Below are 12,086 nucleotides of genomic sequence, written 5' to 3' on the forward strand. Positions count from 1 at the left end.
TAGAAATTAACTGAGAAAATAGTCACTCACAAAGAGAGACTACATGACCAAAGAACAGAAATCCATGAAGAATACTTAGCCTTTAAAGGAAGAGCATTTGCAAATTTGTATTTGATAAAGCAAACAAAACTGACAACCGAATTTCTGAGAGATGGTTCATTTTGATGAACAGCTGGGAAGAGAGAACGACACATCATATTATAGACACCAGGAGATATCAACCCTGAGAAAACCTGGAAATCAATGTTGTTGCTTCAGAAGTCTCAGAAGACATTCAGAGCAGCCCAGGAAATTCTTAAGAAACAAAAATCATGTCTACCCATTCCAATGTCTATGAAACAAGCATTAATTTTTTGCACAACATTGCCATCAATACACAAGGGGAAACTGCATAAGTAAAAATACTTTCTAGGAGTGTATTTTAAAACAAGAAGGTATAGTTTTCATTTTGTAATATAAAAAGATCAAGACCAAACCGCTGAAGTATCCACCTTAGCAACCGATTTCCAGCTACAGTTCCACTGACTTCTGTGGGAACTTACTGCTTCTAAAACTGTTAGACCATCTGGTAGACTGCTTAGAAAAAGAGACAAACAACAGTATCTTGACAGACTCAGTAACTGTACTTGCATGTGAAAGCTTTATAATTCTGCTCCACAAGTGGATTTTGTAGCCTCTGCCAGCTCTGAGCTGCCCCCACTGCTCTCCTACTGATACCAGTACCGCACGTCCGATGCCAAAAACATTTACAGCACATGGAGACACCAGTATGGAAACACTCAGACATTTCCCTGACCAAGACACACTCAGACGCACACAAATGAGAACAGGGATAAACTGGTGGACAGTTCCAAAGCTGTAGTAAGGACTCTACTTTGCAGGCCTGTTTTTGCACAGCTTGTGGTCAGATGCACAAATGAGAGATTGATTCATTTTTGCTGCCAGGGTCAACCTGTAGTCATAGCAACAGGCACAACAGGATGCAGAACAGAACAGTTCATAACAGGATGAAGAAACAGGATTGTTTACTGGACCAAGAATGGGAAATACTGTCATTGAGTTGATTTTTGCCTTAAGAAACTTTCTTAAAAGTTTTCAAAAAGCAGCATAAAAAGTGAAAGGTTATGGGAAAGCAAAACCAGCTGAGTTTAAAGCCAAGTGTAGAAGCTCCAAAATATCAAAGTATAAAGATTTAAAACTTCTAGTATAAATAAGAAAAATTTGCTTGTCATTCTGGTAGAAGTTGCCTTCAGAGCTGATTTTCCCCAACAGCTACTGCCCAGGAAAGCCACCTTCACAACAGATTACCATATGGCAGCAAATCAGAGAGAAGAGACTCAGCATTCTCTCCATTTGTCTTGTAAATATAAAAAATGGTTTAACCCATACCTAAAAGGTGAGTTAACACCCAACCATATCTTTACAAAAAAATGAAGTTAAAATTTGTATTTTTAGATAGTCTGGTAAAATACAAACAGTTTATATGAACTGAATGAGTCATTAAAAAAACCTTTTTTTCCCATTAACAGTCATGAGCATTAAAACAGAGGTATTTTTAGATACTGCGTATGTCTTGATATTTTTCTGAAAGACTGCCTTAAAAAAAAAATGTATCCATCATATTCAAAATGCTGTATCAGGAATCTAGCTAATTCCAAATTATAAATATAGACCAGCATAGCTTGACTTTTTGTATTAGCAACCATGTACATAAAATACTGTAAACAAATACTTACTGTACCATGGGAAATTGTAAGAAAACCATTTTTAACTGAGCACTTCCTCTTCTGCCACACTTTTCTGATTCTGGTTTAAAGGGGGGGGAAAAAAAAGTGATTCAGTTTCTAATGTATTTACTATTACATTGCTTCAGCTCTTAGGATCTATCTTTTTTCCAGTAGAATCCAGCAGTACTTACCCATCGCTTTTCTTGTACAGACTACCATTTCGTTCAGTGCCGTGTTCCTTGTTTCCCTGAGGCTGATGTAAACTGTAAGCTGTACTCTGACGAATTTGAGAATCCTGCAATGTACAGAACAGCAATTCGTAATGCTTTCCACACATTCAACAAAAAAAATCCCCCGATTAATGAGTTTCAGAGCCTTTCCTTCCTGCTCTAATCCTACAGGCCAAACTAAGCACGTTTCTTCTCCTCATTGAGAGAAACAAGATCCATTTGTTTTTTCAAAGGGCACAAAATACATTTGAGAAGTAGCCATTATCAGCACCTGTCAAAATCCTCTTACTTGCTTTTATTTAGCTTTACTATTTGCCTTCATACATGCTTTTTTAGCCCAAAAATTAATTGAGCAGCAGGCTTTCCAACTTATGCAAACACTTCAGGACAGGAAGTGACAAGGATTAACTAAACCCTTCTCACTATCCTTAGAGCCACCCAGATGCAGGACCCACTGCTGCCAAGGGTCCAACTTCTTGGAAAATAATACCTGATACAGAGGAATCTGATGTGTCCAGCTGTGTTAGCAGCAGCAACATGATGGGATGGGCTTCTCAATGCACACAGTAACAATGTCTAATATTTATTATTTTCTACAATCTCTGCTCTATGGATGTAATAACTCTTCTGTTATAAACGACAGATAATAGAAGTACAGCAACAAACAAAAACAACAACAACAACAAAAAAAAAGAAAGCAAAACCTTAAGAGCTATTAAGAAATATACTTACTAATTCGATTTTAAAAAATCTCTTTTGCCAAAAACATGAGATCGTGTCTGAGATAAACTAGAAGTATGACCACAAGATAAATAATTTTGGGTTTTCAGAGCACGTGCATGATAAAATAAAATGTACAGTGATCTATAAAGTATGAATTAAGAAGATAGTTTGTCTCTAATTACAATTAGTTTCATATATTTTATCAGTATAAGACATCTCTGGATAGAAGCAGGGGAAAAAGGCCAACTAAGAACACGCTTAGATGTGCTTTTCCCCAGAGAACGCCAGCTCAGATGGCACGCTGCTCCTTTACAAGCTCCAGCAGCACATCCTGCTACCAAAGCTACTAATGCAGCCAAAGCCATTCAGGATCCTCCTCAACAGTAATGGCGTTAGAGAGGTTCCTAACAAATGACAACACGTAACAGGTCTGAAACATGATGGTAGGGACAGAGCTCCCACCCACCGCCCTGTTCAGTGCACTCAGGACTCCGCACCACCAGGCTGGAGGTTTCCAGGCTCATCCCGCACAAGTGCTGGAGCTCAGTGATGCTGAGGAGCAGGAGCCGTGCTCTGGGCAGGCTGCAGCGCTCCTGCATGCTCCTTTTCAGCAGAAGCAACCCCTGCCCACCACCTGTCTCTCTGCTGGGGATCTAGGAAGCCACATCAGGTGCCTACAACGTTCAGTCAGAGCTTTTAAAGGCACTACAAAAACACCACTTTAATGTCCGTGCCTGACAAAGCATCCCTTCAGATTTAAACCAGTCTGTTTATCATTCCTCTCTGGCCTGTTTACACAGAATTATTTGGGTTTGCACTCTGTCCGCCCAACAGAAAAACAGAAAAACATTTTCAAAGAATGCTCGTCACTGATTAAGAACCACTGCACACATACATTTACTGGCTTCTGAAGAAAATCTGATCTGACACTGCCTATTGTGTCCTCCCAATGCCTTGATCTCTGCCTCCCATCAGTCAGTAAGGGAACTCCATTCCCAAGAAGGTTAGAGCCCTTACGGAAAATGCATTTTAGTTCTCCACATCCTCAATAATGTAAAGATTTCAGATGACCTCCAACACCTGCCCATAGCACTATTCCCATTACTTCAGAATGTGCTGCTACTTTTTTTGTGGGATATTTTCTGCTGTATTTCATCTCCCTCCCTCCAGCTGCTGTTCACACTCAGCTGCCGCGCTTGGCCGCCCTGGCAAGCCCAGAACAGCAGCTTCCTGCCTCATTGCAACCCCAGAGGAAGCTGCTGTAGCTGACATGTATTTCCACACATTCATTATTATGAACGGTATCTTTTTAAAAAAATGAGAGGGAGTTAAGGACAAGACAAGGAGATTTTCAATTTTAAATCCTCATTTCAGACCACACTCAAATCAATAGTGTCCAACGCGATTGCCAGATGACGGCTTTCCACAGCTCTCTGCCAGGCAAGTTCATGATTCTGACCCTGCTCCTAACAGAGGAGATCCCCTACCACAAATCACCACCACAATTAACATCCTTCTGGGCAACCTCAGTATGACATTTCCATATGCAGGCTCCTCAGAGGATCTTCCCTTATTTCTGGTTTCCATATTGCATTTAACAGGAGCACAAATAACAGAAAACAGAGTCAGACCCACAGGCCTCATCGGAGGAGCAGTGACAACGTACATTACCGATGCAAGGACACACATCACCGCAGGATATAGGACATTCCTAGTGCAGAGTATTGTCATTTTCAATATCTCTTGAACAAAACAAGATCAGAACAGACTCAAGTACACCAGCCTTAGAAACTGAACTTTGTCCACTTTATCAGCTTTGAAATGCAGATAGGCATACAAATAAAAAAAAGGTGAGTCATTTCCTTGCAGCACATTTATAGTGAATTGCTTCACTGACCATAAAGAGGTTTGAAAGGATTTCTTCCAAGACCAAACGACTTCTAAATCAAGCTGAATAGCATAGCTAAAAATGAAAGAAATGTGAAAACAGTATTCTGTAAAGGTGGTATGTGACTACTGATAAGAGAGATTCTAAAAACCTATTTATCGGCCCCACTATTTGAACACAACAGAACTTTCCACACAAGGTGCTTTAACTCTGACACAGAGCAGATTTTGGCTAGCCGTTGCACAGCTCCCACGGAGCAGAATTTTAGACTGTCTGGATCACTCCTGCGCATAAAGCTGCCAAAACCCCCTTTCAGTTCTCCAAGAGCCCGAGCTTCTCTTGCCATTTGCAGGATCGCTGCCAGGAGGTTGTTTCCGAGATCCATCCCTTATCTCTTACAGCCCCACAGAGGCTGCAACAGATACACCTGCCAGAATCCCCCACAGGCAGCCTCTCCTATAGCACAGCTACTGTAATTTTTACCAAGAAACACAAAATGTATCCTATATTGCAGTGGCCTAAATAGATGTACCTCTACCAAAGATGGAGAAGAAGTAGAAGCAAATCTAACCGCTACAGTGAGGCCCTCAGAGAGGACACAGGAGAGGGAAGTGAAGGCAACACAACTCTAAGGCTGACCCCAAAACTTGCAGGACATCTACAGTTTGAAAAAGAAAAGTTTAAAAATTACAGAGGTGTACACACAATGATGTTTCAAAAAGAAGTTTCAATACAAACCAGGTTTGAGTAAGTTCTGTGCAGGAGGAAACTGTATACAGGCACAATAAAAAAGGCTCACTATGAGTGTCTGTGTTCGGTTTTTTTTAAACACAAAAGAAACAATATTTGCCAATGTATATTCATACAAGTCCACCTTAATTAAACATATACATATCTTCAAAATCTTGTAAGAACATCAAATCAAGCAACTGGATTTAATTCCCAAAAGAGAGTAAAAAGGAAATAATCACCTCTTTTGTTTTGTTTTGTTTTTTGGTAATACAACAAACAGAATAGGAGGAAAAAGAGAATCAGTCTTTTCATACCAACAGAAAAAAAGATCAGAGGAAAAAAATCCAGTTTCTTGAAATCTGAATGGAAATCATGCCAACTATTGTCATTAAAACATAGTAACACTTACTCTCCTAGACTTCGGTCACAAAATGTAAATGCATTTCAGGAAGGAAAAAGAAATCAGTTATAGTAAAGGAAATTACAGTGCAACAAGAATAATATTACTGGGTTGTACAGTAAATTCCACCAGGATTATTTGGCATCTCACTGATTAATTGATGTTTTCAAGAAACTTTAGAAATAATTATAGTACTTCTCATGCTCTGCAGGGTAAGCATCTATACCTAAATTTGCAGAATTAATAAATAATGAATATAGCTTAAAGCACTTTCTACACTTGTATCCTTAAATGCAACAAAAGCAGTACAAGTAATAGATTTATGTGTATATTTACATTTTTCAGTTTGTGAAAAGATGTGTGCTCACCACATCTTCCACATTTAGTATCAGTATCACTGATAAACAGGCAAACAGAGAAGCAAGATTCCCAGCAACCATGAAACCCAAGTGCTTCTGTCATCTCTCCTGAACAAAGACACGAATGCAATAGGAAGCCTGCTACCACAACCTGAACAGCAACGACTATTGAGAGTGGGCAACCAATGGTGAATTCAAAGTAGTCACCATTTCCACCAGGATCACTGGTCTTTCCTTCCAGAGAGCTCCAATTTGGAAATTTTTAGCAAACACACCCCTCAGTGTGTCCTAAATGCCAGACCAACCTAAGAAAGTGCCTGCAAACTGTACGGGACTTTGTGCACAATGGTCATTGTCACAAACTTCCCATGGTTAACTAATGGTGCCTCAAGGTGAAGAGCACTGAAGACTGTTCAAAGAGTCATAGAATAACAGAATGGTCTGAGCTGGAAGGGACTTTTAAAGATCATCTAGTCCAACCCCAGGCCATGGGCAGGGACATCTTTGACTGGATTAGGTTGCTCAACCACCATCATCTGGCCACTGGTAAGAGCAAGAAGTCACCATAACCTTCATGGGAAGATGAAAGCAAGACTGGAAAAGATCAAGGAAGTCTGAGCTCTACAGACTAAACTATTCTATTGTGATTGCTCTTACAAAGGGAGGAGGGGGTTAATTTATCACTTACTCCTGGCCCAGCAGCCACACAGAGGAAGCTGACTGGCATTTATTTCCTTGAAGAGGAAGCACTAGTAATCTGAAACAAAACTAAAACCAATATTTAGGATTAGATTATACAAAAGATGCTGGCGGCTTCCAGATCAGAATGTGGCAAAACTACTCCAGGATTCTTTAAATCTAACAGCAATCATAACCAAAATTCAAAAAAATACTTATTTGTTAGATTGCTGGACTGACCCAACTCTTGCATGTTTGAAAAGTGGCATCTTGCAGCATAGTTGCAAACTTAATTGTCATTTTTGGAGATGATACCAAGAGGTGTTTGGGGATTTGAAGTTCAGTTTTACATAATCTTTATACAGTTTAGAATACTATTTTGACATAAGATCATACTAATGGGGTCTCCCTGATACTGCCAAAGTTCTTCCGTTCTCAGTTTGAGCACCAGAGACAGCATTGGCTGTTAATTCACAGACAGTGCATCATCTTAAGTATTTTGCAATATTAGTAACAAGAAGTTAAGTCTCATATTTTTAGTGAGAATTCATTAAAAAAAATCTGCCGTTGGCAGAAACATTCAGTATCAGCATCAAAACAAAGATGAATAAACAAAACAGATGGCTGATAAAAGTTAAAATAAATCTATTTCAAATACTAACATTACATTAGAAGTAATTAAAATGAGTATTCCGAAGTTATACCACCTTACATGCTCACCTCTTTCTGATCAACCTGGAGTGCTGATTTTAAAATGTCTCTAAGCTGTGTTAATTGTCTTCTTTCTTCATCCTGTGCTTGTTTAATCTTGAAGGAAGAAAAACACAGGTTAAAAATAACATTGTTTCTTTTCAACACAATTCTTCCAAACTGGCTACTTAATCGGTTCATTTTTCTGAGAAATGTTAACCAAGAATTAAAACAGAAAGGGAAAAGATAATGTAATCAGTTTATTTTCCTTTATATCTTCAGAAAACTTGATAATGGCTAGGATGTTGCTGGGTTGAGGTTTTGATACTGCCTCACAGTGTTCTTGCTTCCTTGTGCTCCATTTGAAACCGTATCTTATTTTCCACTTAGTCAGTAAACATTTTAGAGCAAAGGCTGTTTTCATAACGTTTTATACAGTGGGGTCTGAAACGAAGGATTCTGGATATGATATTAAAGCAAGACTTCACTCAAAAATCTATTCAAAACCTTAAAATTCCAACTACTGAAACGGTCAACCAACCTGAACCAAAATGGTCACAGTTCGACTGTAAAAAACTAAGTTTACAGCACAAATGTGAAAGGTTGCTACTCACTGTATAAAGATCTGTCGAGAGTGTCTCAATTGAAGGCTTGAGACTTTCAACTGCTTTTAACCCATCCTGAAAGAAACTTAAAAAGAAAAATCAAACTGTTATTAAACCTTACTTAGTATTTCCTGGTTTAAAAGTTGCAAAGGAAGATTTGCTAATATTATGCCATGTCATAAATTTCAAAACATTAAATATTTATTTTTTATGCATCTTTGACTGATCCACCTTTTTATTTCTATCATAGATTATTCTAACATGCAAAATCCCCAATTAGATTCAGAACTGCCAAAATCCACTGCCACATAAGTTTTCCTCCTTCTCACCTCAAATACAGGTTCTCATCCCACTTTTTGAAGGCCCAGAACAAGCAAGATTCCTTTGTAAAACAGCAAAAACTCTAGCAGATTTTAAATTGTTGTGACTTCTGGAGCTCAATAATGTCATGTCTGATGCAATCTTCCTACTAAAGGAAAACCCCTTTGTTTCCCAAGCATTCATTATGGCCTATATGCAAACTGAATATGTTATATCTTACAGTATCATATGTACTTTTGCATTGGCACAGTAATGTTATCTATGCCGAGTATCCCCTGCTCTTAAAAAGAAACCGAAAAAAGGTGGGATTTAAAAAATAAATTTAAAGAAACCACAAGTAAATGCACATTTGATTAAAAACAAGAAAATAGAAAATGTTTTCAGTCTGGGAAGCAGACATGAAAGTGAGAACACAACACAGCACTTGTGTTGCTGAAGTTCTATTAAATGGACAGAACAGATGACTGGCCTACTACAAGTGAGACAGATTTTAAAAGCAAGACAACTATACAGGTTAAAAACCTACATAGATACAGACTGGTCTTTTAAGATGAAAACTTACTGATTTAAACAGGTTAACAGCAGCTCTTTCAAGTTTATAGCTATGAATTTATTGCTGTGTTATTGATCGGTAAGACTACCATAAAAAAGTACATAATTGTAATGAGAGCTCTCTGTTTTATTACCGAGTCATCCAATTAATTAGAAAAAGAGTGATTCTTTCAATATATTTTTAGCCCACTGCTTATACAATTTAGTTTTCTTGAGCACAGAATTAATTTATATTAATGCTAGATACACTCAAAAAAGCCCATCAAAACTAATGGCTCAGTTTCAAGAACAGTTTATGCAATATGCCAAATTATTGTGTAGCACTCCTCTATGGGACTAACTCAACCTCATCACATGTTTTGGAATACAATAACAAAAACAATGACTAGTCCATGACAAAAGTGATTTGTCAAAAGACATCAGCAAGAACAGTTTAATCTTAGATATATTTTGAGAAATCTAGAAAACTGTTACAATGATGTCAATAGTTTGAAACAAAACATTGCTCCAGTTATTGTGTAGACATAAAGAAAACTACAACTTACTTGCACTGAGCATGAAAATACTTGATCAAGTTCTGAAGCAAGTCCACTCCTTTTTTAATCTTGATTTCATTGACTTTCAGCAGGTACTGTTAAACAGTAATTCACAAAAGAAAGGAATTATTACTACTACAGTATTTTAAAAATATTTTATTTTTAGTTATATTTCAACAAGCTTAAAGAGTTGCAGATTCAGAAGACCTAAAAGAGAATGCATCAAACAGTGGCCTCAAGGGTTAATCACACAAAAGTAATTGTCACTGCTGATTTCTGATACCCTGTGAGTACACTTCACTATGATTAGTTCAAATTGCTAAAACTACTGGCTCCTAGTAAAAGCCTGTGTTAAAGGAAGCATAAAATGGTTCCTGTAGTACGTTTAGGAACCCATTCTTAAACCTAACAGTGCATCTACCTATCTATTTCACTAGTTGTTAAATTCACTGCTAAATAGATGTCATTAAGGAAGAAAGCAGTTTACTCAAAAAAGTCAGGGATTATTTTAATAATTTTTTAAATCTGCTTTCCGAATCTATTTTTTTCTCTATCAATTCCTTATACATGGTAATTACAGTGAATTACAGTTTAGCAAGAGATTTTACAAATCTGCTGTCAAGCTAAAAGTGTAATTAATGTTCTTTCGCATTAGGCACAATCAAAGTCCATTTTAAGTGACAGCGCCTCCCCTAAATGCCATAGCACAAAAGATGTCGGCCATGCAAGCAGAAGTAAGATTGACCAAATATTTACAGGAGTTCTTAACTGTCCATTCAATTATAACAATTTTTAACTCTTGCTTAGGCAATGACAACCAAGCAAGGGCGTGAATGTCTTCTTACTAATGCTGTAACGCATCTGATTTTCCCCTACCTGCAGTACACCCTAAATGTTTTCAACCCAGTAAAATAAAGCAGTACCCAGGTGCCAGTTTTCAATGTTGGAGCTCTTTGTGCTGGTTCAGGTGACAAGAAGATTAGTCTAAATGTGGATGTGTGGAAGAATCATCTCTCTAGCTCCTGTTAATTTTAAATGGAACTCTAGGCATCTAGTATTTGGTTCACTTTCACAATTTATAGAGAACTAGCCTGTACTTATGATACAACTTCAGTATGTCCCCCTTCTGATTTACTAACAAAACCAAAACAAAGTCCCCTTTTATGACTATTCAGAGGTAACCAGGTATAAACTTCTTTTCCCAAAAATCAGAAGAAATACAGGATACACTTCAGCTATTCCACATTTAAGGTAGCTCGATTCCGTTTCACAGGCTTCACCCTGCATTTTATTACCACTACAACTGACTAAAGTCAACTCGTCCTTTACTGTGACACAGGAAGAGACGCCTCTGTTCCTGGTTCTTTCTTAGGAAGGAAACAGTTGGGCAATTAGCAAGCAACATCCATATGTTTATTGGGTACTCAAATCCCTTCACCAGTTTTGAATACTTTAGTCTGACTGGCATAGGAATGTGAAGCTTTTCTAGTAAGTATCAGTGCACGCTGTTACTAAAAGTGGTATTCAGGACAACTGCTGTTATGCTCCATTGGCATATGAGTCAAATTAGCTCTAATCATCCAACAGAAGAAACACTCATGGATTATTTATTAGTTAATGCATGGAAAGAACAAACACAGCAACTTGAATTCTCAACCTCAGAACCTGACAGGCACTTAAACTAACTGAACCAAAAATATTCACATCAGATTTAACATACTGCAAAATCACAAAGATTTCAAAGTAGAAACATTCTGAAACATCTTGAAAGATGGCTGGATTCCATCCTTAACACTTCTTTTTCAGCACCAGCCCAGCAGTGTGCTAGACTGGAGTCTCTCCTCATAATAACGCAACAGCTGTCAGCACAGGGAACAATTCAGGGAATGATCTAGGGCTTAAAATAACTTCCAGCAAAGTAGTAGTGTAAAGGCTTATTTATTATAATCTCTTTGTGTTTAACTGAGCTTTGCATTATTTATTTATTCTACAATTTATTTGTTAAGTGAAATTACAAAATATCTAAATTTCCTGCTAAGCTAGCAGATCGGGATAAGAAAAATGTGTTTTAGCAAATGACGTCCACTAATAACTTGGCATTTCCCTTTAACATCACAGTTGCCATTAAACAATTGTGTTTTCCATAATTTTCCTAAAAATAATAGTAGAACAATATGAACTTCACATTGAACCTTACCTCACACATCTGTAACTGGAAGAACCTCCTTTCTTTCTCCATCTCTTCTGCAATTTCAGCTCCACTTATTTCTGTCCGGATCATCCCATGCAGCTTAGCATGCTCTTTTTTCTCCTTCTCTATTTTTGTACTATAAGGCAAAGAATCAGTCAATGAAGTGAGAAATCCACAGCCTCTCAGGAAATCTGATTATTCAAAAAGTCTACTGACAGATGCAGAGCCAAACTCTTGCAGCTTTACATATGACTTACTTCCAGATGACATTTCATTTGAAATTTGACAATGACTAAAGATCAGCAATGACATACAGTAGCTGAAATGTAATTCTATCATTTGTTACAATAATGTCCTGACAGCTATTCCAAAAGAAGATACTAAATGAGAAGAAGATACTACGTTCTTGCATTGAAGAAAAAAAATCCAGAAACAAAATAATGAATTTTAATTG

General features: G+C 37.6%; 1 protein-coding gene across 5 annotated transcripts in view; it reads right to left on the minus strand.

Annotated features, from left to right (window-relative positions):
• Positions 1-12,086, minus strand: part of ASAP2 (ArfGAP with SH3 domain, ankyrin repeat and PH domain 2) — a 91,753-nt gene that overhangs the window by 31,301 nt on the left and 48,366 nt on the right. For all 5 annotated transcript variants that reach the window (XM_065059549.1, XM_065059546.1, XM_065059550.1 and 2 more), the window contains exons 6-11: positions 11,639-11,768; positions 9,451-9,536; positions 8,042-8,117; positions 7,458-7,544; positions 1,919-2,022; positions 1,737-1,806 (exon numbers count right to left, since the gene is read on the minus strand). In XM_065059549.1, coding sequence (XP_064915621.1) covers positions 1,737-1,806; positions 1,919-2,022; positions 7,458-7,544; positions 8,042-8,117; positions 9,451-9,536; positions 11,639-11,768 — 553 coding nt within the window. The remainder of the gene's footprint in view (positions 1-1,736; positions 1,807-1,918; positions 2,023-7,457; positions 7,545-8,041; positions 8,118-9,450; positions 9,537-11,638; positions 11,769-12,086) is intronic.

Source organism: Columba livia, chromosome 3 (genome assembly GCF_036013475.1).
Source record: "Columba livia isolate bColLiv1 breed racing homer chromosome 3, bColLiv1.pat.W.v2, whole genome shotgun sequence".
Classification (NCBI taxonomy): Eukaryota; Metazoa; Chordata; class Aves; order Columbiformes; family Columbidae; genus Columba; species Columba livia.